The following is a 27,465-nucleotide window of genomic DNA, read 5'->3' on the forward strand; positions in this document are numbered from 1 at the left end:
GGTAAGTGCATTATGAAAGACAATCAATGAGTTATTTAGATGCAAATTAAGGCTATGTCTGGTTAAACAGTTATTGTGTGATTTCGGTTATTGTGCTTTGTCAACTTGAAGCATGAATTTGAGAAAGAAAATCATTTTTGGAAGAAAATGCACCACATACTTTTGTCAATGATCTGTAGAAAGATTGTAAAAGCTTTCAGTTCACCCTGCCAAATTGTAGTTGAAAAGTCAAATTAAGCTTGATTAATGATATACTGTGACTGATAAAATAAACTACAGCATCGAGAATATAACTCCCATGTGTTTTGCAGCATTTAAAATTTTAGTCATAGTGTTATGCGAAAAAACACACATAAGAAATTATTGCTGACAGCACTTTTATTTTCAGAGACAGTTTTTTCTTTCACACAAAAACACAACAGTGTCTTTCAATGCTTTTAAACACTTGTTTTGTCATATCACAAATGATGTGTATGAACACCGGTAAGCATTAGCCTCGAAAGAGACGTAGATAGTAGTCGTGTCTCCTTCATTGCGTATTTTTATATTTTGAATATATCCCTCCACTGCATACTGTAACCCCCTTTTTTTTTTTGGGGGGGGGGGGGGCTAATTGTACAACATTTTTTTAAAATGTTATTTGTTATATGTACATTGTGATAAATAGGCTTCTTTGCTTGTTACATATACGTGCAACATTTCAGCTGTAAATAAATTATAAATGTTAGCTAGATGTTCATCTAGCGATGTATGTTTATGCTGAAATATAATGGTTTGTATTTTAAAAACATAAATCGTGTCATTTAGTGAGTTCATCATTTACTCTCCCTCAAGTTGTTTCAAACCTGTATGACTTTCTTTCTTCTGCTGAACACAAAAGAAGATATTTTGAAGAAAGTCGGTAACCAAACGACTGATGGACCCCATTGACTTCCATAGTAGGAAAAAAAAATACTATGGATGTCAATGGGGACCAGCAACTGTTTAATTACCAACCTTCTTTAAAATATCTTCTTTTGTGTTTAGCAGAAGAAAGGAAATCATACAGGTTTGGAACAACTTGAGGGAGAGTAAATGACGACAGAATTTTCATTTTTGGGTGAACTATCCCTTTAAGGGAACATAGCGAGCATCTGTGCTCCCTGGTTTTCACGGTGCATTGTGGGACTTTTTAGGCAGAGAACGTTTCAGTGCACTTGAAGGATTTTGCTATTGAGGCATTCCTTAAAATGGCCAACTCCCTGATGAGTGCACTTAACTACTTAATTAAGGAGCAGATTGAGACACACCCTCAGTGCTAATAGGTCTGATAGGTCAGATGTCAGATTGTGGCATTGTAACACTTAAGAACTGACTGGTTACACAGTGATCTAAGAACACTTTCAACTAGGCAATAACAAAGCAACTACTCAGGCAGTAAATAAGAGAATCAGAAATGAGTTTGGTTTAAAAATAAATACACAACTATGAGAATTATTTTCCTTTATCAAAAATTAATAATAGATACAATTCTGTATGCTTTTCAAAAAGGAGTTTGCAACACTGAAATACTAAATATCACTGATAATTGTAAAAGAGCACAGAAAGGGAAAGGCTACAGACCTTTTTCTGCATGTTCTTAATGTAGTATCTCAGATTTGCAACATATGTATATTTGTTTTCCCCCAGAAAAGCTGTTCTGACAAGTGACTCAGACTTTTGGCAATTTGACCGTATTATGTGCAGTCAGCTATAGACCTTATGCACCAGAGAAACAAGGGCGCCGCCATCTTTAGAATATTGTCTTTGAACTTCCGTTTTTGCAGTCGCTCTATATATTTCTATGGCATTGCTGTCCAAGAGTAATTAGCTTTTGAAGTGGATTTACTTAATATAAAGTTAACGAAAGTTATCATGAGGATTGTAATGTTTAAACCAGATGTCTTAACAAATGTCAGTAGACCGGGATTTTAAAACGAGCCATTCATTCATAAATACGCAAGATCGCTGTGAAAATAAAACCGGAAGTCAAAAGACAGCGCTGAAAATGGGCGGGGCTACATAAGGTCTATACAGAATTTGTTGTAAACAAATCTGACCAAATTCAACACAAAGTTCTTGCTAAAACATTTACTGGATTCCAGTCTCTTCGCTGTCATTGTGAACATCCCATTACATTTTCATTCAACTAATAGTATCTGAAAGCAAATCCTTCAACAAATCAAAACAGTAATATTCATGCAGTCATTGTAATATTGGTAAATATTAAATTAACAAAACATACACTATGATATTTACTTAAAGGATGGGTAGAAAAAAATGACAGGAGTTGCATCATTGGGTATTCTCTCTTGACATGAATTTCAAACAGAAGATTATACAGTAGTCATTCAGAATCAACATGCACAAATTCCATTAAATAATAGGATGTTTATCAAAAGGCATTTTAATCTCATAAAATAATATAAATTTTTGGTACTATGCGGTTATCCGGACCACATGTGATGACCTACCCCAACCCCGCCCCTAAACCTACCCGTCACTGGGGTTACGACCAACCAAGAGCGGTTGTGGTCACGTGTGGTCCAGATAACCGTATAGTACCAAATTGTTTAAATGATAATAAAGAGGCTCTAAAGCAGTTTTTCCAAAATATGTTTTAGAATTTTTTTTTTTTACCATTTGATAAAGACAAGCCCTGCTAGTACAACATAGCCCAGTGTAAGAAACAGCACCTTCAGTAGCCTGTCGTGTTTATCCGCAAGCTCTTGTGAGAGGATCTCAAAGAACGTAACGAAGAGGAATGTGCCGGCTGCTAGGCCCTGGAGCACTACAGATATAATACTTTCTGCTAAGTGCTGGACCGTCTCAATACCCATGCCAATCCCGATGCCCAGAGGAATCATTAGGCTTACTGTTATGCCCAGTTTACAGGCATCTCGTAAGGGGACTCCTGCCTTGGCTACACTAACCCCCAGTGCCACAGATGCTAGCGTCTCGTGCATGGCCACACCAATGAAGAGGCTTCCAAGCTTAGCCCCATCTTCCTGAAGACCCAAAGCAAGACCCTCAAAGATAGAGTGAGCGGACAGTGCTAGCACCAAGCTAGCTAATCTCAACGGCCCAGCACGTTTCAGCTCAGAAGGATTGAAGTGTCCATGGTGATGGGAATGGTGCTGCTGGGTTCTGGCTGCAACCTGAGCGGGAGCAATGAATGGAGCATCATACTCTGAGTCGCTCCCCACTTCTGAGCCACCAGCATTAAATGTCTCCAGGTTGATAAACGAGGGCTTCTCCTTGCGGAAAGTAAGCACAGTCTGTTCCACAAATACTGTGAGGAGAAATCCAAGCATCATCATGGTCTCTGCCAGCGGGTACTGACTGGTGGACTTTACCTCTTTTTCTTTCAAAATGTCCTCGATCTAAAAGAAAAAAAGCAAGGTAACATGCACAAACAGTAATTTGATTCCTTATATCCAGTGATGATAATTCTGTTTTTACAACTAACTTTGGTAACATAACAGATAAATACAATTCTTAAGGGTCTTGAAGAGATAGTTTACCTACCAGCCCCCCCTCCCCCACTACTCACCCTCATGTTGTTTCAACATCATGATTTAATTTATTCTGTGGAACATGAAAGGAAAATTGTTAAAATGTATCTGCTCATTTACAATTAATGGGGACTGAAGCTTACAAGCTTTTTGCAAAGGCACCATAGAAGTGTAATAAGTTCTCACACATATTGTCATATAAACTGCTTTTATGGCACTTTTACATCCTTTTAAACTTGAAGCCCCATAAATTGTGAATTTATATGAATTTTTGAAAATGCTTCCTTTTGTGTTCCACTGAAAAAAACTACGTCTTTGAAAACAACCTGAGGTGATTCATTTTTTTATTTTTATTTTTATTAACAGTCAGAGTTGACTGTTACTTTAAGAACTAAAATCACGCTGGATAACATACCTTTTCTCTAACTGCAGGTAGAAGGGCATTGAAGCAGGTGGCCAGAAAAACACCTCCTCCAAAAGAGTTGCTTAAAGCAACTACTCTTCTGTACCTCGTGACTTTATCATAGTCCATCTGCATCACCCTCACAGGAATAAGGATGCCCCCCAACATGAGGGCAAACACCCCAAGCAGGCAGATGATTTTAGCTACAGCTAAGTCCATGCTAAGGAGGTGGACTGCGATCCCACTACAGCAAGCTATGTACGTAAAACAAACACCGAAGAACCCAAATCCACTCTTCTTTCTAGGCACCCTGAGGTCAGGTTTTGGACAACATCCCTAAAAGAAATTTTACAAACGTCAGTCCATAGTTTCACAAATATCTTAATCAATGGGAAACATAATTTAAGCAATTTCAAACCAGTATTAGCGCGACAACAGTTATCAGGCATGTATAGTAGATTAATTTACACCTGACAACCATTGCTATTGTTTATAAGGTGACTGCCGATGTCCACATAGCCTACACATTAGCATGCTAACTCTGACGAGCTACTAGCTATCGAAGTAGAAAAACAAGCCCTTTATGTGGTGCCTGTATTAAACAAACATGTTAACGACAAAGTACCACATTAAGATGTGCCATCCTTTTGTTTTACGAATTTATATTAGTGAACTGGGGTCGTTTAAAGTTCAAATGCTTAGTGCTAGTTAAACACTGCACGCACATACATATTTATTCATTCCGTATTACTAGATTTAAATCGACTTCATCGAACAGTGAAAAGCAAGCAAATACTTCACGTATGCATGAAACGAAACGTTTTTTTGTTTGTTTTTTTACCAGTTTTTGTTCCGATACTTCCTGCTGCTGAACGCTGAAGCGCCTGTTCAGAGGCTGAGTCTCAAAACCTATTTTAACTGCCTAGCTAGTAGTACGCGTTGCAAGCAATTTTTTACAGGGCAAGGCAACATAAGCGCGTTTAAAACGCCCCCCCCATTTTAAATTCTAATTTTTAATATTTTGCTACCGCTAAGGGTGCAAAGACTGCTTGAATATTATAAACGTTTCTATAATGGCACAAAAAGTATGTCTGTAAGCAGCTCGCTAGGTTTTTGAGACCGTGATCTTTCAAATGGCAAGTTCTTCTAAATACACCATCACACAAATCTAAGTTCTCCAAAATGGACAAAAACATTATTTTTTCTTTAATTCAAAACAGACCAGAACAAATTAGTCAAGTATATGTTAAGTAAAGGTGATTTTAACTTAACAAATCTCATTGGTTGCAAAAATGACAAGCAGTTATGAAACAAAGCTTCAGCTGCAAAAACAAGTCTTATTTTAAATCTGACATTTAATTGTCCATGTTGAAATTGCACATGTTCCTTGCCAACCCCTTTCAGTTCAGACAGAGACTTGTCATAGGACAGATGAATCACTGAGGTGTTAACACAGCAAAACTGCATAATGTCCATGTTGCAGCAATTCATTACAATCACAAAAAGGATTATTACTTGGGAATATAGTGTTAACCCAGTGTGATATTTCATTTGATCAAACATTTCTTTGAGTCCAGTGCCCAAATACGATGAGCACATTGTGCACTGATGACTGCTCCCAACAGAGGGCAATGTGGGGCAGTGGGAACACATGCAGTATTTATAGATGAATAAACTTGGTCTTGTCCCTGGAGTTGTAGGAACAAGGTATATCTTAAAAAATAAAAGTAGTAGCCTATCTTCCACAGGTCCACCAGGTCATGAGTTGAATTCTGCGCAAAATAAAAGAAGTGATGTTAAGTTCTGAACAGATATACTGTATATAATAAGCTGTTGTTTGAATATTAAGTGATGTGTGGTACCATGGAGTGTGTCAGGGTTCATCATTGCCTGCACTACTGGGAGGTCGACTGCGCATTTGACTCCTCAGCTGCTCGATAAGCTCAGGGTTCTGCTGCTGCATTTGCTGTGCAAATTGCTGACCACTATCACATGAAAGAAAATCTCCAGGTCAGCCCCACTGAATATAACTGTGAACTTTTAGTTAGGAAGTATAACAGTAAAATATGAAATAGAGCTGCACGATTCTGGATAAATTGAGAATTACGATTTTATTTACTTTTTTTAAATAGAAATCACAATTCTGAATAGGAAACAAAACACAATAACATGTAATTTACTAGAGGTTCTGACAAAACGCTAATTGCTACAGTCCATTTAAAAATTAATATAAATATATAAAACACAGTTGAAATAGAAATAAATATATATATAAAACATAAAACTGTGCAAAAGTCTTAGGCATGTTAATACCCCGAGCTTATATCTTTTAGATATTTATATCTTTTGCTGTAGTGTGTCAGTAGGAAATATCTAGGGCTGTAGTCAACCAAAGAAATGCTTAGTCGACCAAAGTCCTGTCCTGTGCAACGATCAGTCGACTAAAAGGAAAAAAAAAAGACGCGATGTTTTGCATTTTGATTGAACATTTATTAGACAATTGTCAGCATTTATAAAAGAACAACGAAAAAACAACAATAATACATAAAACTATAATAATAATACAATTCGTTGAAAATTAAAGGTACAATATGCAAGAATTTTTTTGCCGCTAGAGGGCGCTACATTCCAAACAACAACAACGGCGTAGCTTGATGACGATGTGAAGGAGCGTGGAATGATGGGAACTGTCGTTTTAAACTCCACCGTGGATGTAAATATTTTTTTACAGTCTATGATGTAAATCAGTCAGACGGGAATCGAAAAATCATGTTCATGGATGAGGCTAAGTTCTATTTTTATAATGACATGCTTTTTGTGGCGAGGGGGGCGTGGTTAAGCGCGGTCTGTAATGGGAGAGAGAAGAGACGAGCGGGACGCAAGTAGGTCAAGTGCAAATGACGAACACCTGTGTCTTATTGCTGTGATCCGCGTGGAGAGACCGCTTATAAGCCGCGCGCTGGAACGAGAGACTGAAGAGAAAATTGGACGCAGAGAAAGAAAACCGGTGGATCCGAGTTCTCATTTTTGAACTGTTTTGTGCCGTCGCGGTTGCCACAGTGAATACGCGTTGTGCATGACTTTTGTTTGTTTTGCTTTATTTTAATAAAGTACGAGTCCCAGTCACGCCGACCCCTGTCTTCTTCCTTCCTGACTCTTGAACCTCATCACACTTTTATTTCATTAAACTGAATTAACCGCAAGAAAAGTAAGGTTTAATACTAAATTGGTTATCATAGATGTTACTGTTTGTCGAATTCATTGTTGTGATAACGCGGCGCAGTTTTACGTGTTCTAAACAATTGTTGTAAAAGTACATTCGAACATACCCACATCATTTGCCAAAATACTGATTAATCTTTATGTATAACACATGCTATATTTATTTACATGGCCATAAACACCAGACGTGATAAACAATGTCAATAAACTAAACACAAATCTAAAGCAATAATACTTCCCTTACATAAACATAACTATTACCGAATTCTACATTTAGAAAATATAAAATTAAGCATGCTTTGTCGACAGAACCAACTGCAATCAGTAAAGAATAATTGTGTTCCATAACGACAGTACGAAACAAGCTAACGTTTGTTGCTTGATAGACGCTACAACTACAACTTCCGCATTTGTCCACGAGCGGAAACCGAGGGTAACGCGGATATGACCCAATTCGCCTGGCGACTACCAGCTCCCCCCTGCTCTAACGCCCCGTTTCCTTGGTTAAAATCGCAATTTTCTCACGATTTAAAAATAGTTGGAAATATTTGGGATATTGTAAGTAATCAACTTAACAAAATATATAACACTGGCCTTGAGATTATGGGATATATTAATGCAAAATTCTTACATATTGTACCTGTACATTTTTTTAACTGCAAAGTGAGGAGCTCTGTCCTAGGTCTATAGTGACAGTCACAATCGCACACCTGACCACACCACACGCTACAAAAAATAACTGCTAAAACTGCCAAATAATGAAAAATCCTAACAAAAGCTCTCGTTTATACAGGCTGTATATTCTTCTTTACTTTCAAAGCTATGGGTTAACTTTTGTCCAGCCGATCTAAGCGTTTTAAAACAAACACACAAAAAACCCACATAGCCTAAAAAACAATCCTAAAAATAATAGGCTGTATAGAAGGCCTATAGGTTTATTTTTTCGTTTTGTTACATTACATAACCAATAAAATATATAAACTTTTAGACATTAGACATAGCAAGCTGTCTGACACATGTATATCTCACTTATCGTTTTTAGGTGATAGGTCACATTGGTCGTTGAGCTATGGTACGTTAGCTTTAGGCCACATAGCTTGCACTCCACAGTGTTGTCGTCTTTTTTTGTAAAATTTTGATTTCTTGGACATTTCGTCGACTAAAGCCAAAATAAGTAGCGTTCTAACTGAATGAATACAGCAAAACTACCTATATTCCTTACTGAGCGTGAAGCAGCAGTGCAGCCAGCCACAGGTGTGGTTCCCGAGTGTTCTACGTGGTGCGCTAAACTGTCGCGCTGTTACAAAATAGCCTAAATTAAATTTAAAGTTGGGGATAAAACATAGGCTAATTATATTTAGAATACAGTAATATATAACTGCTTATAAAGGAATAAATATCAAGGAGTAATTCAATGAAAATTTCTTTATTAGTGAAAAAAAAAAAAAAAAAAATTATGCAACTGGTCGACCAATGAGAATGTCAGTCGACCAAGACGGCATCGACCGATTAGTCGACTAAACGACTAAAGTTGACAGCCCTAGAAATATTAGTTTACATTTCCAAACATTCTTTTTGCCATTAATTGTAATAATCCAGAGAGATTTCAGTATGCACAAGGAATCTGACAACAGCCAGGATGATCTGATCTCACCATCATCGAGTCTGTGTGTGATTACATGAAGAAACAGAAAAAACTGAGACAAACTAAATCCAGAAGAACTGTGGGAACGTCTCCAAGATGCTTGACGAAACCTTCCAGCAAAGCTACAGTACTGTGAAAAGTACTGGCACTTGTGTTAAAATGCTGTAAAGTGAGAATGCTTTCAAAAATAAAATCACAAATTGAATTTATTTATGATTTAACTTCTATTTCAAATCAATGTGACCCTGGATCACAAAACCAGTCTTAAGTCGCACGGGTATATTTGTGGCAATAGCCAACTAAACATTGTATGGCTCAAAATTATCAATTTTTCTTTTATGCCAAAAATCATTAGGATATTAAGTAAAGATCATGTTCCAAGAAGATATTTTGTAAATTTCCCACCTTAAATATATATATAAAAAAAGATTTTTGTGAGTGGATGCAGCACAATCGCCAATAGAAATGGAAATTTTCTCAATGTTTCGATTTTTCTGCACCCTCAGATTCCAGATTTTCAAATAGTTTTATCTCAGCCAAATATTGTCCTATCCTAACAAACCATACATCAATGGAAAGATTATGTTCCATTGTAGTATATTTTATGTATGTAGTATTCAGCTTTCAGATGATGTATAAATCTCAATTTTAATAAAATTACCCATAAGACTGGTTTTGTAGTCCAGGGTCACATTTGGCGTAACGACACTTTGCGTTTAAAACGGCTTTTGTCCAGGTAAACTTGCGCATAGTTTTTCAGGTAGCTTTGCAGGAAGGTTTCTTCAAGCATCTTGGAGACATTCCCGCAGTTCTTCTGGATTTAGTCTGTCTCAGTTATTTCTGTTTCTTCATGTAATCACAGACGGACTCGATGATGGTGAGATCAGATCATACCGGTTGTTGTCAGATTCCTTGTGCATACTGAAATCTCAGCAAAAGATGGGGGGGGGGGGGGGCTAAGACTTTTGCACAGTACTATATATCTATATATATATATATATATATATATATATATGTATATATATATATATATAACTTCTTGACCTGCACACGTCCTGTAATAATGTAGGGAACCACTCGTTATACTTAAATCAGGTAACAGTTCATGTTTTACTTTACTTACATATACGATTTAGTATTCATCCAAATAACGTGCTGAGTGAACGATCAGCAATCAAGAGCATTCAACAGAAGTGCGCTCGCTCACTCTCTCTCTCTCGTCAGTTAACGTTAATAATAAGCTACATGCCTCGTTTTATTTTCTTTGCCATTGACATCCGACTGAACAAACTTTCCACTGATGTCTGTTTAAAGGGATGTGCTCGCAAAATGTACGTGGTATCGGCGAATTTTTATGAGTATATGATGACAGTATCGGCCCGATCCCCGATGCCAGTATCGGTATCGGGCCATCCCTAATATATATATATATATATATATATATATATATATATTAGGGCTGTCAAATTTAGCGCGTTAATAACGCGTTAACGCAAAATCATATTAACGGCACTAATTTTTTTAACGGACGATTAACGCAGCGCGTATTTTCTGTTTGACCCGTGGCCCAAAACCTAGTTGGAGAAATGCAGATACACAGTGTTGGCAACTTAGCCACATTGCAGACCCCTTTAGCGATTTTTTTTCCCTTCAACAAAGCGCCCAAACCTTATTTAGTTTCTGAGAATATACCGGTACCGCCGGTACTGCTCTCCCAGCATGCGCGCGCGCCTCTCTCTCTCTCTCTCGCTCTCTCTCTCTCTCTCTCTCTGCGTCTCACGCGGAGGAGCAGCGCTTTAATTCAGTTAAACACAGATATTATGTTGCTTCTCTAATTTTACAATTATAGCCGAAATCAGAGCACGGATATTGTCTTTAGCTTATGTGTATTTGATTTCACCAGACGACGGCTCGATTATCAGAATTTTTGTGCAGATTAACGTCTTGGAAGGGAGAGCTGGTTATGTTTATTTGGTCGCGTTTCAGTCACCATTTCAAATTCATTCCGTTGTTTGACAACAGAAACAGTAAAATATACGTTTTATTGAGAATGTATTGAGAATTTAGCTTCATCAAAATGGGAACAGAGAGAGACAAACTACAATGTAATAATAAATGCTAAATGTACATTTTTGCATTTTCAGAAGAGCTGCCCTGTCATGCAAAAATCTAAACATGTTTGTGTTAGTAAATTGCTCAGTGCAAAGAAAGAGAAGTAATGGGAACCTGGTATTTCTTTTTTCTTTCTACATGTGTCTAATAGACATGAACAAGTTCTTTGAAAAACATCTATGACCTTTGAAACATGTCTCGTCTTCATGCTATATTGACTATGGTTTCAATAATAAACATACATTTGCATAAAGCATCTATATTTATCAATGCCCACGTTGATTAGAGTATTACAAACTTGAAAAGTATTAATTTAAGGTATATTTAGAACAAATAAAAAATGTGCGATTAAATGCGATTAATCGCGAGTTAACTCATGACAACCATGCGATTAATCGCGATTAAAAATTTTAATCGATTGACAGCCCTAATATATATATATATATATATATAAATAATTTTATACGTTTTTTAAATCACTTGTCATCACCTACTGGTGGAAAGATTGAAAGTATTGAAATCTTTATTTGAAGCCTCAACTTTCTTTCAAAAGGTGATTTTGATCGCTATTTTAGACATCAGTGTTTATATCCAAACTATAAACTTATACCAGCATTTCTGTGATCATTGTAATTATTTTAACACAGAAACAATGATACCGTATGATTGAGAAGACTGGTTGTGAAGCTGTCTCATACCTATACATTGACAACTACTCTCTCTGAGTGAACGGCCAGCGCAAACACAGATTTGAATGTTCCCTTTGATCGACAGACAGCCAAATCGCTGTCATTCAGGAATAAGATTGCACGAGTTTTTGAATTGAGATTGCAATCTTTCAATGATTAATCGTGCAGCTCTACTATGAAAATAGCAAGATAGTGGTGTTAAAACTTACGCCTGTATGAGGCTGGAGAGGTCACCACCAGTTGTTGCTGTTGTTGTTGTTGTTGTTGTTGTTGCTGTTGCAGCTGCTGCTGCTGCTGCTCCTGGCGAGGTGGCACCACCTATAGGACCGTAAGCCCCAGACATCATACCTGACATCCTACACAGGCAAAGAAACAGCTGAAATATTTCTGCAAATGACAAATTAATGTCAATGTTAGGTTGGTACAACTGTCCAGACATTATATAGAAGAAAAAGGCCATTCTTAAAAAGAAAAGGTTGTTAAATTGCTTGACATATACACACTTTATTAATATCTGAAAAAGGTTTTTGAAAAGATCTGAAACATGTTTTCTGCGTTAACATGAATTATCTTGAGCCTGCTGAAATGATAAATATTTAATTTATCTTAAACAGTAACGCACACAGCGTAGAGGAGAATGACAGTCAACTACTTTGAATATTAATTAAGGATTTTGGGCATAAACATATAAATTACATACAGTAAAATAACTGACAATGAAAAATAGTGAATAGTGATTAAAATATTTAATTCAAATACATAAATGTTCGTTCTGATCTTATTCATCAGGTCTCACATTTCAGCATCGCGGTCAATAGTTCAGACGAGCACTGACACCCTGTGGTGAAACAATCACATGTGTTTAACAACCACTGCTTTCTCAGATCAGCTTGGTTGGATTAAAACTTCAGAATTTTCCAAACTCAACGGAATATGTACACAGCAATCATCAAAATATCTCTTCTCTATGAAAATTTCCAGATTTTTAAATCTTCTTGCAGACACTCATTTTAGGTGGCGTTTAGTCAACTCGATGACTACAGTACATTGAAAATATACATAGCCAGAAAGAAGTAAGATGTGCTATTTCAAAACAGAAGTATATCACGAAGCTCAGTGCAAGTAGTCCATTTGGGCTGGGCGATATGACCAAAAGAATTATCACAATAACATTTTTCATAATCAGACGATATCAAAATAATTATCACGATACATGCAAAATCTTTATTTCTGTCCAGTTTTAAGGCAGATTTTAGCTCCTAAGTGAAAGTTGTAGAAACTAGACCGTCAAATGTGGTTTTAAACTACTCTTTAGACAGAACATGACAAACACATCACGTTTTTAAATTCTTTACAGTTTCCCAGTCATTTTTTCTTAACAAAATAAATAACCTCAATATCATGGTAAAATATAACTATATGGTTTCTATGGTATCTGTATTAAAAACAGTAGCCTAAATAAATTTGGTATATGCTATTAAACATCATATACATTTTAAAATATTGCTGATTACTTACAAAGTACTAAATGGTTTAGCTCCCCAGTACTTGAGCGAGCTCTTAACGCATTATAGTCCTTCACGTCTATTGCAATCTCAAAACTCTGGCCAGCTGATACTACCTAGAATATCAAAATCGACTGCTGGCGGTAGGTCCTTTTCCTATTTAGCACCTAAACTCTGGAACAGTCTCCCTAACATTGTCCGGCAAGCAGACACACTCAGTCAGTTTAAATCTAGACTAAAAACATCTCATTAACCTGGCATACACATAGAATTTGTGGCATACATTCCTATTATTCAAATCAGTTAAATGATTATTAGGCTGCATAAATTAGATCAGCCGGAACCGTGAACACTTCCTATAACACCCGATGTACTCGTTACATCATAAGAAGAATGGCATCTATGCTAATGTTAGTCTTTCTGCTTATTCTGAGGTTTACTGTAATCAGCCGGATCCAGGCCATATCCAGTTTAGATGGTGGACCTGAGCCTAGACACAACCACCACGCATGATGCAGTCAGCTGGATCCGGGCCGTATCCAGATCAGATGGAAGACCTGCACCTAAACACGACCACAACGCATCCCTGAAGTGTCAGCAGAGATTGTGTCTTCAACCAGATGGAACTGGATAATATTCTGATTGTTCCAAATCAACCTGACTTCTGACCTATAATGCTGCCTGATTCATAATCGTACACTGTTTGTTCATTGGCCAGTGGAGAACTGGCTCTCCCACGGTTTTTATCTCCATTCTGCCTCCTGATGGAGGTTTGGTTCCTTGCCACTGTCACCTTTCTCCACCTTTGTTGCCAATGGCTTGGCTTGCTTAGTTGGGGACATTAAATTGAACATTTAATTTAATATTCAGCAATAAAATTGATCTGCCTGCATTGACACTATTATACAAGAACTGAGCTGGACGATGACATCACGGTTTACTCCAGAGCGGCTATATATATGAACTAAATTAACTTTTTTTTAAAACAAAAATTAAACATCACTGATCTTACTTAAAGGGGTGGTAAAACACCTTTTTTCGAAGGCTTGAATGTGTTTGTGAGGTTCACTGTAACGTGTTCATGCTTCGTTTTTAAAAATTCGCATTATTTTTCACATATTTAACCTTTATTCTACACTGCTCTGTCCCTCCTTGTAAAAACAGTCGGATGGATTCCGGGTTCTATGAAGCCCCGCCCTCAAAAATACGTAATGGGCTCAGATTGGTTAGCTGGCCCAGTGTGTTGTGATTCGCTAACCGCCAAGTTCACATTGTTCAGAAACGCCCCTTACACTTACCGGTAGTTTGTGCTTCAGTAAACAACGGCGTTAATATTGCCATAGCTGCTACCAGTTTGAGCCCGAATCAGACCCAGAGAATGTCAGTGGAGAGGATCGAGCAGAACATGTTCAAGAACGGCTGTTAAAGGACGTTTCAGAAAGGTATGTTTTTTTTAAGACTGCAGATCTATTGTGATCGTTATATATGACACTGTTACTTTTGTATATTTAGAACGATTGTAGCTAAATATCTGTCGCCAGAACTATTAACCCAATATGAACACTAAAGCCCCGTTCACACTACAAGCGACTTTATCGCTGCATGTCGCCAGTGGCTGGCGATGAGGTCGTTAGTGGGCGTTCTCACTTCTGGTTGCCTAGGTAATGTTTGTGAGTGACATTCACGGATGTTACGTGTTGTAGACAACAAATCTGTTTTCCTGCCGCTACAACTTAACATCAGTCTAAATATAAATGGGATCAGTACATAAAATGCATAATATTAAAGATGAATGAGAAACAGCGAGTGCCCTGTGCTATCGCGGCTATTTAACTGCAGAAAATGGGCAAATACTGGTCTTTCTGAGTTCACGAAATCATTCGGCCTCAGAGTCAGCACGACGAGCACTACTGTATGTACACAGAGACATATCATAAATTATTGGACAGTTTCTGACTGCTAAAATAAACTTCTCATTCATCTTGCCTCGGTCAGACGCTGCACTGAAGAGTGACGGATCACGTGTGCTCCACTGACTTCACTGCTATTGGTTGTCGCTCGCGAAAGTCGCTCTTCATTTGCATAAAGTTAAACATTTCTCAACTTTGTCGCGTCGCCAGACACGCCCCATCCAGTCGCCAACGGTCGCGACCGCGCGTGTAGTGTGAACGCAGCTTAAACATTGGCTTTACAACAGTAGCAAAATCAAACACAAACCATGTTTAGCATGCCTGCAGATAAACAATACACAAAAGCTATAATCAAAGAATAATTTACAGTGATCACATAAACGACAACAACCACGAACATTCCAAGTTCGCTGCGCTGGTGATATTAAACACAAGTTTGTATGTGTTTGTTGGATAAGTATGAATTAGCATTTAACAAACTGGTTTGTGGAGACGAACAGCGTTCTCCTTCGTTTACTTCCTCGCTACAACGTACAATTAACAATACGAACTATTACAGGAAAACACATCAACGAAAAAATCATACTTACAGGTTGTTGGTCGTAAACAACAGCTTCTGTTTTTAAATTTGGAACTAACTTACTCGATCTTTCAGGACAAGCCGTTGTGCAAATCCTGCATTGAACTCGTGTAGATTGAGGAAGCTTTCCTCCGGAAAATGTGCAGCATAGAGAGCGACACTTTGATTATAATTATGAGGGACCGAGTTAAAAATAAATTGTAACTGTCCTTAGGAAGACTGAACAAAGTGGACCTGCAATCTGGGTGAAAATAACAGCGTTTCGACGGCATAGCGGCAACGACTCTCTACTACCACAACAACTCTTCTCCAAAGCAACATAAAATGGCCTCGCCCCCTTTATGTATTGTGTTCCCAGAGGAGGGGTTTATGTAAATATTGGGCTTAGTGATGTCAGCAAGCCCACAGGAATGTCGTGTAGTCCTTATCAGCCGTTTAAACTAGTTTAAATCAAGAGACATTGGTGTTCATCACTGAATTCAAGTGCTTCTCAATGAATCTCACAGCGCTGTTTAGTATTCGCGTGAAGTAAATGCATCTACTATAGTAAGCTGCGTTGCCATTTGAACTTTGATCTGAACAGATAAATGGCCCGGCCTTGTTTCATTCCGCTTTTGCTACATAAACATTATCAAACTATTGCTGTTTTTATATCTAGATTGTTTTATCGCCCAGCCATAGTTTTAATTATATGAGAATAGGGATGGGTACCGAAACCCGGTATTAAACGGGCCCCGGTGCAGAATTTTGAAATACCGCTGGATCGATAAGCATCGATAAGCTCGGACGTTATCGGTTCTGCTGTCGGTACTGGAGAAATTAAGAAAGTGCTATTGCTATTAAGAAATGATTATCTTGCTAATTTAATCTCGCCAGCCACTTCTATATATAATAATATTTAACCATTTGACTGTGATGCATTTTTGCTAAAGAGAGAGAGAGAGAGAGAGAGAGAGAGAGATCTTTAACGCGGAGCGACGGCGCGCACATCACAACAGCCCTGCTTAATGAGTGACGAGGACAGAACTAAACATTCAAACGGTTAGGCTACACTTTAGATCTTTGATATTAAACTAATTTTATTTTAGATTTAGATTGTGGCTTCCAATGATTATAAAAAAGATATTTGAGGTATAGCCTAACCATTAAAAACTAAAGCCGCATTCATTCTGTTTAGCGCAACTTCCCCTCACAGCGGTGCGCTGTCATTTCTCCCTAAAACCCAAACGTAATGTCAGAATCTGCACGATCGGTGATTGTTGTAAAATGTGGTCTATACTGTTGCTAAACTGCGGGACGCGTTTGATAATAAAAGGCAAGTACCAAAATTGAGCAAGAGACGCTGTTTCAAATGCGGCGCGCGCTCCGAAACACACCGCAACGAGACAAGCAACGTATATTTTGGGCTTTGTGCGGATCTAAACGATCAAATATACACAAAAATATATCAAAATGGCCGTCTTGGAGATTCACTTAAAACGTTTATTCACTTAAATACAGCTTATGTCTTAAATGGGCGTAAATAGTTGGGAGAAAATATGAGGCGTAATAATGATTAGATCTGCATTTGGTCTTAAAGAGGCAGCAGTCTAATAATTCTGCTGACGATTGCTCCATTAATGTGAATCAAACAACAAAAGGCAAAGAGAAAATCAGTCGCAGCTCTTGAATGAATAATTTTGGCTTTCATAAGCTTTAATCTATCTATGATAAACTATGCAGTGTTATTTTAAATCTGACTTTATTAGATGTCTTTTTAGCCCATATTACTCTTGAACAGTAATGTCAGACATTACTGAAATTAAAGCACTGGGTATATAATTTGTATATTTGTTTTATTGTATACTTTTTTTTTTGTTTGACCATGTGTTTGTACTTTGTTTTTGGTGTCCTATGTCTTAATATAAATATATAAAACACAAAAGCCTGCACCCTTCTGCATAACACAGCCTACATGTTTTATTTGTTTTGTTAAAGCATTGCTTTTTCTTTTGCTATAGATATTTATTTTACATTTCAAAATATAAAGCAATATTAATTATGTTCTAAATATTTTTTTTTCCTTTTTTTAATATAACAAAAAGAACCGATAAGAATACCGTTAAAGTACCGGATCGATAAGGAGTATCGGTAAGAGTAGTAATACCGTTAAAAACTTAACGATACCCATCCCTATATGAGAATAGGGAAGCCCATACCACAACTATTAATGACAGACAATATAATTGGAATCACTTTCAGAACATTTCTTCCAGCTAATGAACCATAAAATCACTAGCCGCGTTTCCATTACCCTTCAAATTGTGCAATTTGAAATTGCGAATTGAAAATACGCCCAATGGACACACGTCAATTTCGCAAAACTCCCATTTATCGCAAAAAAAAAAAAATACGCTCGTATGAGGTGGTTTTTCAGGCAATTCGAAAAAGAAATATTATGCAAAACTGCAATGGAAACAGTGTTTGCGCATATACAGGTCACCTGACGTAGATGACGTGTTTGGACAGAATACGAGACAGAGTTCTTTATTAAATTCATACAAGAGAAAAGAACTACAGAAATAATGGTTTCTAAACCTCAAATAAATGCCACAATTAGGGCTGGGTACCGAGTTTCGATACTTTTTAGGTACCGATCGAATTGCCTCGATACTATCGAGTATCGAAAAATGACATGTTGTTCGGTATCAGATTTCGCTACCTAAGGGGTTAACTCGTCAACGTCACGTCAGTGCTCAAACAAATACATATGAAATGCACAACGACACACAAAGTCGCTCACGCACATACATGTGTAGAGTTTGCGTAACTACACACACGAGAAGCGCGGAACTCTCCGCACACATACTCATGTGAGACGCGCACGCACAAACTCTCCACGCGCATACGAGACGCGAGCACACACACAAAACTCGCGCACATACTCAATGAGACCGAATGAGACGCGAGCGCACACACACACAAACTCTCCGCGCAAATATTCATGAGACGCGAGCACACACTCATAATACCTTAAAGATGTGGAAAAGTCGATCAAAAGTGTGGGTACATTTCTCCAGGCTCGATGCCAACAGCGAGCGATGCAGTATTTGCGGTAAAATAATTGCTCCAAAGACCGGTACCATGACAAATATGATGAAGACCTTGACAGTGCATGGCCACGGAGTAAACATAATAGCAGAAAGATGCTTCGCCTTCGACTGGTAAATGAAGAGGTACCTTGTTGATCACTCTGACAGTGTTTATATTGCAATAATAACCTAATGAGTGTACACAGCCGTTCAAAAATGTGTTGGTTAGTCAGATTTTTTTTTTCAGTAAGGATGCATTAAAGTTATCAAAAGTGACATTAAAACATGTGTAATGTTACAAAATATTTAGTTTTTAAATAAATGCTGTTCTTTTGACATTTTTATTCATCAAAGAATCATGAAAAAAAACTATCATTTCCAAAATATTAAGCAGCAAACTGTTTTCATATTTCTGAAGGATCATGTGACACTGAAGTAATGATTTTGAAAATTCAGCTTTGACATCACAGGAATAAATTTTAAATTGTAATACTATTTCACAATGTTACAAGTTTTACTGTATTTTATATATATAAAAAAAATTCAGCTTTGGTGAGCATGAGCTCTTTATAAAACATTTTTTGTTCCTTTGTGCTTTTTTTGTTCCTTTGTGCACTGGCTAAGGAGCATGAGTCAAACTGAAAAAATAAAACCAACATTTTCTGAGGTAATGTGTTATGTAATCTTGTTAAAATGGATTTCATAAAATTGGTATCGGAAAAAGTATCGTTAGGAACCGGTATCGAAACTGAGGTATCGAAAATGGCACCGGATCAAAAGATTTTTAACGATACCCAGCCCTAGCCACAATCAAGACCTCGAAGCAGATATGAGGGAGAAACACCTCATATATGCCGCTCACAAGTATAATAAGGGTCGTTCCTTACCATTAATGCTTGGAAAACACACATACATCTCCTTTGATTAATAATAATGGCTAGTGCAGTGGCTGGGATACAGTACAGAAACTTAGGAAACGTCCGTTGCCATGTTTTTTGGCATGATTTTACTTATCGCGAGAAGAAAAAATTAAGTTTTAGTCGCATAACATCGGTTAATGGAAACGCCGTCATTTCGCAATAGTTTTTTGTCGACATTTGGGAAAAAAATAAATAAAAAAAATCACAAAAGTTTTGCGCATATCTGTAATGGGAACGCGCCTACTGACAGCCAAATCAGAATCCACCTGAACTTTAAAGAGCTCTAGCATTTAAAGCTGCAGATGACATGGCTGCAGTGTGTAGTTACACTTAGATGTATAATAAATGATGTGCTTTAAGTTGTCTACTTACAATTGTTGTACTTGTGGGTTGTTCATTAAATTAGATGCCTAAAGAGAGTGACAATGAGTTAGAGATGAGCATAAGTAAGCATTGATGATGAGCATTTTAGATATATTTCTACTCGCCATGTTCATGAAGCCAGGGTTACTCAGCAAACCAGCCAGGTCGACTCCACCCAAACCCCCTGCCTATCAAAGACAAACACATGACCTTAAGATTCTCTATATTACACAAAGTGACAAAAACTGCCTGTTATCTGGGGGGTTCTGTTGACTCACTGGGCTGGACTGCGTTTCCTTCATCTTCTGTTCTGCTATTTGCAGGTTGACTTTGTAGGTGTCATTGTCAGGGTCCAGCTCCAGTGCTTTCTTGTAGTAGCACACAGCCTCTGAGTATTTGTTCAAACTTGCAAGAGCAAGCCTTGATTTTATGTAAAACAAAAGAAAAATAAATGCCACATCAACATCCCTTAAAGGGTAACTCTCGCCAAATTGCATCCTAGGCTATTTTTGTTAATCTACCCGAGTCAAACATTTGTGTAAAAGCATAATTAGAATGGAAACGCCACTTTTAAGATTGTATTTTCTTAAAATTTATTTTGGTTTTAAAGGTTTTGCACGACTCACTTTATCAGTTAGTGTTTCCGTCCGCCGGCATTTTGTCAGTCAAAAAAAGTTGATCTCCGAATGCAATGTAACAGGGAGGAGAGTAAAGATGGAAAGCTCGGAAGCTCCTAAAGCTTAGTTCCATATAAATTCACAGATAATTTGTTGTTTTGTCGTTAGTGAAAATTAATATTGACATTGTATTTGAAAAAGGATCCTCATATAAGAAACAATACTAAAATTCAGAGTCAGTTCATTCGCATTCGGAGATCGACTATTTTTGACTGTCAAAATGCCGGCGACTGGAAACAACAACAGTTGTTCAAAACCTTTATTTTTAGTAAACTCTGCGTACACAGACAATGTTCTCAATGCTCGAGTTCATGTGTAGAGCCCCTGGTGATACTTCGAGCAAAATTTCAGTTTCATGTTGTGTCGAGCCTTCTTAGTGTTTTAAAAATAGCGATTTTGATGCTATCATAGTCGTGCCCATAGCACTCCCATTCAAAAGGCAATTTGACCGAAAACGAAAATACGGTCAAACTTAGAAGTGGCGTTTCCATTCTAATTATGCTTTTAAACGAAAGTTTGCCTCGGGTAGATTAACAAAAAGACCCTAGGTTGCAATTTGGCTAGAGTTACGCTTTAATATCGGAGTAATTTAAATCAGGGTATCTTCAGATTTTTTTTAATTTAAGGCTTTTTAAGACCTTTTTTAAAACCTGCACAAATAAAATTAATAACATTCAGAACAAACCAATTCAATCACAAACTGCAAGTTTTAAATACCCTCAAGACACGTTTTATACATTATGTATTAAAATTGGTATATTAATACATCCGAATTAGAGGTTGAGTGATATTAGATTTCACTGGTACAATAATGATGTATAGAAAGACAGATGACATACTATTGCGCCAAGAGTATGACAGATGCGCCAACAGAATGTATTTAATGTTTTTAGTCTTTCCATCCTGTGATGGTGTGGCCCAGAGAGAAGCCACACTGAATTAAATGCAGATACAGTTTGTTTTGTAACCAAAATACCAATTATAACAAGAAAAATATTTTATGCAGAATGCAGGATATTTTAGTTGTAAACTAGCCTGACACTGGGACTCTTATTTTGAAATGTATATGCTTTTCTGCTTCCAGGTGCTGATTCAAAGAGATAAAACATGCACTCTAATTTGATTAAATATTACAAGGGCACATGAATTTAAAAAAATAAAAATAATGAGCACAGCACTTCATTGTCGTGTGCCGTATGTACCATTTCGTCACGTTACAACAGAGAAGTCAGCTTTCATGCATTCCCCGTTGACGCTGCGGTACGGGCTGAGTGGATGCAGAAGATCCGGAGGGATGACTTCAACCCGATCAAATTTTTAAATGCATATAATTTTCAGTGTATTTCACCTGTGCGTTTATATGCTTTCTATTACTGCATTTATTTTGTGCAAGTGAGATGAGTAAAGATCTGTTTCATAAATAATAATAATAATCTGTCTGGTGTTTATAAGCAGCACATACAGTATTGCACTACGTGTAAAATATACACAAACTTACCTATATTAAATTGTTTGTGGTACCTACAGTAAAAAAAGTAAAATATGTGATGATAATATTGATCGAGCAATTGATGTAAGTAAAAATGCATGCAGAATTGAGAAAATAGTATTTATGGAGATAAATTGTAGCCTATCACAGGGCAAACATGTGAATGTTCACGGTGCATTTTATGCAAACAACTCTAATCGTAGTTGTAACTCTATATTTACAGTAGGCATAACTATCATTGCGTATGCATATATGAATCAAATACAATCTTCTGTTCGTGAACAGTTGTATTTCATTCATTAATCTGATTATGCATCCGTGCATTTAATTGCCATTGGCTAGTAATATGGATCTTAGTAGTATTTTAAGTGATAATTGATTCTATAAACAACTATAAAAGATAAATTTCATCTTTCTCTGGCTCCCTGCACCGGGCGTAATGCGAAACCGGAAGTGTCTAACCGCACACTCGCTGATCCGAAATCCAAAATGGCGGCCACGTGTCTAGTCTATTGGCATTAAAGGGACACTCCACCCATTTGCACTAAGCTTTGCATTGTTAGAAACCCAGTCATACTATTGAATGGTCGTGCAACACTCTCTCATTTTCCCCTGAGACGGGAGAAATCCGTTATTTACCTCTTACACTTCCTCCCACAATGACGCAAAAATCGTCATTTTGCGTCATTGTCGGAGGAAGTGTAAGAGGGGGGGATTTCTGTTGAGACTACAAGCACTAGTTCCTCATCTTTCCCAGGGGGCGGGACCCGCTCACGCTACAGACCTATTACAGATCAGTGGGTGGGACTTTACTCTCTGAAACTGAAAGCAATATCCTCCATCTTGTTTGAAGCTAAGCTAACAGACGCTGTGGAGACAGATGTACAGTTATGACAATAGCGGAGGAGAGTACTCAATATGATATAGAAGAAGATGATTTCGGAAGTCTGATGCTTGAATCAGGTGTTTGTGGCTACCTTTACAAGCCGCATTATAGCGAAGAGCAGCCGAGGCAGAAGACCTGCCTACCGCGGACGAGGAGCCCGGACTGGCTCGAGTTAGGGCGGACTGGTGGCACCAGTGATCTCACTATGCATCTCATAGACTGTAAGATGCAACTACGAACACAGAGATAGAGTCCATCTGCGGCAAAGAATTTCAACGATGACAATTTCTCCTGGACAAAATCTCTGAATCAGACGAGGACACGGACGTTTGTGTTGTGAACTATCCTAGTTTCGCACCGCATATGTTCTGACTGAACATCCCGGTACCATGCAATAATTCACCTTTTTGAAAGAAATATAAACGAGGAGTAATGCACTAATGAGTTCGCCAACTAACTAGACATTTTGTGTGAAATGAATTTCAAGCTCTGGTGGTAGCTAGCCTTGTAGACGGAAGAGTGATTTCTCTTATAGGCTGATATGCGCTGTTCTGGATTAGTGGGAGTGGCTTGCGGAGCTGTGCAATGTGGTGCATTGTGGGAGTTGTTGTCTTTCATACAAATGCGTCCTGAAGTTATTTTTTGTCTTTCCTCGGTCACGAAGGCACCAAATTCAAAACTTATTTTACATTTCGACTACATATATGACCCACTTTCAATAAAAAACAATGTTCCTATGGGTGGAATGCCCCTTTAAAGGGACACTTCACCCATTTGCATTAAGCTTTGCATTGTTAGAAACCCAGTCATACTATTGAATGGTCGTGCAACACTCTTTCATTTTCCCCTGATACGGGAGAAATCTGTTATTTACCTCTTACACTTCCTCCTACAATGACGCAAAAATCGTCATTTTGCGTCATTGTAGGAGGAAGTGTAAGAGGGGGGGATTTCTGTTGAGACTACAAGCACTCGTTCCTCATCTCTCCCAGGGGGCGGGACCCGCTCACGCTACAGACCTATTACAGATCAGTGGGTGGGACTTTACTCTCTGAAACTGAAAGCAATATCCTCCATCTTGTTTGAAGCTAAGCTAACAGGCGCTGTGGAGACAGATGTAAAGTTATGACAATAGCGGAGGAGAGTGCTCAATATGATATAGACTAGAGGAAGAGGATTTCGGAAGTCTGATGCTTGAATCAGGTGTTTGTGGCTACCTTTACAAGCCGCATTATAGCGAAGAGCAGCCGAGGCAGAAGCCCTGCCTGCCGCGGACGAGGAGCCCGGACTGGGCCTGGCTCGAGTTAGGGCGGACTGGTGGCGCCGGTGATCTCACTATGCAACTACGAACCGCTATGAACACAGAGATAGAGTTCGTCTGCGGCAAAGAATTTCAACGATGACAATTTCTCCTGGACGAAATCTCTGAATCAGACGAGGACACGGACGTTTGTGTTGTGAACTAGTTTCCTAATTTCGCACCGCATATGTTCTGACTGAACATCCAGGTACCATGCAATAATTCACCTTTTCGAAAGAAATACAAACGAGGAGTAATGCACTAATGAGTTCGCCAACTAACTAGACATTTTGTGTGAATGTGAAATTAATTTCAAGCTCTGGTGGTAGCTAGCCTTGTAGACGGAAGAGTGATTTCTCTTATAGGCAGATATGCGCTTTCTGGATTAGTGGGAGTGGCTTGCGGAGCTGTGCAATGTGGTGCATTGTGGGAGTTGTTGTCTTTCATACAAATGCGTCCTGAAGTTATTTTTTGTCTTTTCTCGGTCACAAAGGCACCAAATTCAAAATTTCTTTTACATTTCGACTACATATATGACCCACTTTAAATAAAAAACAATGTTCAAATGGGTGAAATGCCCCTTTAAATAATTTCTCTGAAAGTTTAAAAACTGTGCTGTACATTTTAACTGGATATTTTTTTAAATTACCCCATCCGACCATATGCTTTACTGTAGTTTGGATCGATTCCAATGGCACGTTCACAGTCTTGAACAGCTCCAGCATAGTTCCCCAGTTTGCTATAAGCCGCAGCTCTAGAAAGTAATAATAAAAATAAAAAAAATCAATAAAAAAAGTTATAAATACTATCAAATATTAATTTAGCAGCAAATACAGTAAACTCAGGTCACACATTTGAATTTCCATGTTTTTTTATTATTATTATTATTATTATTAATAATAATTAAAATAAAATTAATTTAATAAAACCAATATTTAAAACTTTTTAAATGTACTGCATGTAGTAATATGCAAGCATAGATTTCTAACAATTCTGTTGCCTGCTAAACCATTTATCATGTTTTAGAGGTAATAATTTAAATTAAAGGGATGGTTGGAGTAAAATCAACCTAGCCTAGTTTGGCTCGAGGTCATGGTGCAAAGGATCCTAGGTTGATTTTACTCCAAACTATCCCTTTAATAATAATAATAAAAAAAAAAAGTATTGTGAGAGTACTGTATTGTGAGATCAGTATTGTGTAATGAACAAACAAATCATGACGTGTATCGTTACACCCCAGTAAAATAATGAAAATACTACAGCATTAAAAAAATATATATTTAATGAAATTGTGCAAACCTGTTGCAATAGTAGACAGCATTTTGAGGATTAAGCTGGATGGCTTTAGAATAGAACTCAATGGCTGCACTGAAGTTCTCTACCTTCATCTGATTGTTACCTGAAGGAACATACATGCACACTTTGAGTGAGAAGACCACATGAAGCACCCTGAAATGGTAAAGGTGTTATGTTCTTACCGTCTGTTTTAAGATGCTCTGCCTCTGCTAACTGCTCCTCTGAAGGTAAATCACTGGATGAACTGGTTTTATCTTGTGTTGCACCAGTCTGCTATATATAACAATTAATGAGAGTGCATTCAGCACTATAAATAAACATTTCAAAACAACATGGTTTAGATGGCATCCAAGAACAGTTTTTACCTGTTTAGTTGCTGAGGCAAATACTTCTGGCAGAGACTGACTGACTGCTAAGCTCTGGTCCTCTACAGAGATGCCAAATGCTGTCTCCAGGCACTGGATGGCAACTAGATAAACGGGCAAATTAGGACATGTTAATTATGAACCAATAACATAAGTGTCCACTGTCCAGCGCTGATTCTAGCACTGAGGTTTTACCTTCTAAGCTTTCTTGAGCATCTGATGACAGTCCCCCAGAGGACAGCTGATCATGGAGAAATTGGATAATGGAAAAAGCAAGACGCTTTGTGTCTGCCATTCTGTCTTGAGGCTTGAACCTCACCAAATAAATTTGTGAAGCAAACCTAAGAGACAAAGTTAAGTGTTAGAATTACTGAATACAACATTATAGACAGAAAGTATGATAATTGTTTGCAAATCAGTTTGACAAGAATGATGGAGGTTTAGTTGATTGTGAGATCATTCTAATGTTGCAAGATTCAAGTTAAAATTTCATTTTCTATGTTTAATCCTTTGACTAAACGTCCTCAGTACTCTTGATTCAAATGATAAATAATAGCCAATGTAAGACACTTACAAACTAACTAACTGTTAGCTTCAGATCTGTAACCGTTGATGTGAACGTGCTAAACGGAATATTCTAGCACACAATAGCTATTAGCTCATGCTAACAGTTTATATTGGTTTACAACGTGTGTGCTAATTCTTTTAGCATTAGCTTTAGTACGCTCATGTGATTTAAAATCAAAACAAAAGAGGATTTAATGGGGATCGAAAGCGAGCTAGATGCCTGTGAGTTTTACCCTAATGTTATTCAAGGTATTACTTGTTTGTGCATAATTTTGAATGCGTCTTTAACTCACCAGTTGTCTATTCTCAAGGAAGGATCTTTAGCCAGACCCAGTAGTATGACGATTAATGTGTGTGAGCCCGCAAGGCTTCCGTAACGCTCGTGACGTCGCATGTTACGTTATCTTCAACCAGAGAATGCTTCAACCAGAGAATGTCTAATATGGCGAGAAGTTTCACTCTCACTACACTTCCGGCTTCTGAACTGGTTGCAGTTCCTATAAATATCATATGGCAGTTCCACTCTGATTCCACAGGACGAGTGCAGAATGAATGGAGGTCAATGGTGGTATAGCCCTCAAAATCCACTTTTCTCAGGATATAATTTTTTGTCTAGTAATTTGAATGTTGTATTCGAAAGGAGATGCAAAGAAATTACACATTGCTGGGTGTTAGATTTTTTAGAGTCACTTATTTGCTTTAAAAAGTCTTTCAAAATGTCAATGACGTCAGAATGCTGACGTCATTAGCAGAATGCTAGCGTGTTATGGGCAACAACAACTCAACCTGTAAGAAATCAAAACGACATAAGTACTCGTTCCTTCAACTTTCGACCTAAAACCCATGTTGAACTTGCTAAATCTACAATCAGATCTGAGATTTCTCAACGGCAATTGGGTGAAAGAGACAAATTTAGCTGTCTAGCCCCATTG

At 37.7% G+C, this 27,465-nt stretch overlaps 2 protein-coding genes across 3 annotated transcripts; both read right to left on the reverse strand.

Annotated features, from left to right (window-relative positions):
- Positions 1-360: 360 nt before the first annotated feature.
- LOC308685409 (zinc transporter ZIP3-like) lies at positions 361-4,867 on the reverse strand. Its single transcript, XM_081357158.1, has 3 exons — positions 4,778-4,867; positions 3,949-4,272; positions 361-3,401 (listed from the first exon to the last, which is right to left on the reverse strand). Exons 2-3 carry the CDS (start codon positions 4,153-4,155, stop codon positions 2,655-2,657), a joined length of 954 nt encoding a protein of 317 aa, XP_081213284.1. The 5' UTR covers positions 4,156-4,272; positions 4,778-4,867; the 3' UTR covers positions 361-2,654.
- Positions 4,778-27,014, reverse strand: sgta (small glutamine rich tetratricopeptide repeat co-chaperone alpha). 2 transcript variants are annotated; one of them, XM_081357157.1, is made up of 12 exons: positions 26,827-27,014; positions 26,162-26,307; positions 25,967-26,070; positions 25,784-25,871; positions 25,605-25,704; positions 24,955-25,059; positions 20,232-20,373; positions 20,079-20,141; positions 19,963-20,000; positions 11,814-11,960; positions 5,799-5,921; positions 4,778-5,708 (listed from the first exon to the last, which is right to left on the reverse strand). In XM_081357157.1, the coding sequence occupies exons 1-11, from the start codon at positions 26,925-26,927 to the stop codon at positions 5,810-5,812; spliced, it is 1,146 nt and encodes a 381-aa protein (XP_081213283.1). In that variant the 5' UTR covers positions 26,928-27,014; the 3' UTR covers positions 4,778-5,708; positions 5,799-5,809. The 2 variants fall into 2 exon arrangements, with proteins under 2 accessions (XP_081213283.1, XP_081213282.1); XM_081357156.1 differs by having other exon boundaries at positions 25,784-25,874.
- Positions 27,015-27,465: the final 451 nt, after the last annotated feature.

The sequence above is a fragment of the Scardinius erythrophthalmus genome, assembly GCF_964197995.2.
Source record: "Scardinius erythrophthalmus genome assembly, chromosome: 25".
NCBI classification, from domain to species: domain Eukaryota; kingdom Metazoa; phylum Chordata; class Actinopteri; order Cypriniformes; family Leuciscidae; genus Scardinius; species Scardinius erythrophthalmus.

Bases quoted from the DNA above. Each gene is read 5' to 3' on its own strand.
- LOC308685409 (XM_081357158.1), bottom strand. From the start codon at position 4,155: ATGGACTTAGCTGTAGCTAAAATCATCTGCCTGCTTGGGGTGTTTGCC. The intron at 3,402-3,948 runs GTATGTTATCCA...TTTTTCTTTTAG, and splicing joins TACCTGCAGTTAGAGAAAAG to ATCGAGGACATTTTGAAAGA.
- sgta (XM_081357156.1), bottom strand. From the start codon at position 26,927: ATGCGACGTCACGAGCGTTACGGAAGCCTTGCGGGCTCACACACATTA. The intron at 25,875-25,966 runs GTAAAAACTGTT...TGTTATATATAG, and splicing joins TTGCCTCAGCAACTAAACAG to CAGACTGGTGCAACACAAGA. The intron at 20,001-20,078 runs GCGAGTAGAAAT...CACTCTCTTTAG, and splicing joins ACCCTGGCTTCATGAACATG to GCATCTAATTTAATGAACAA.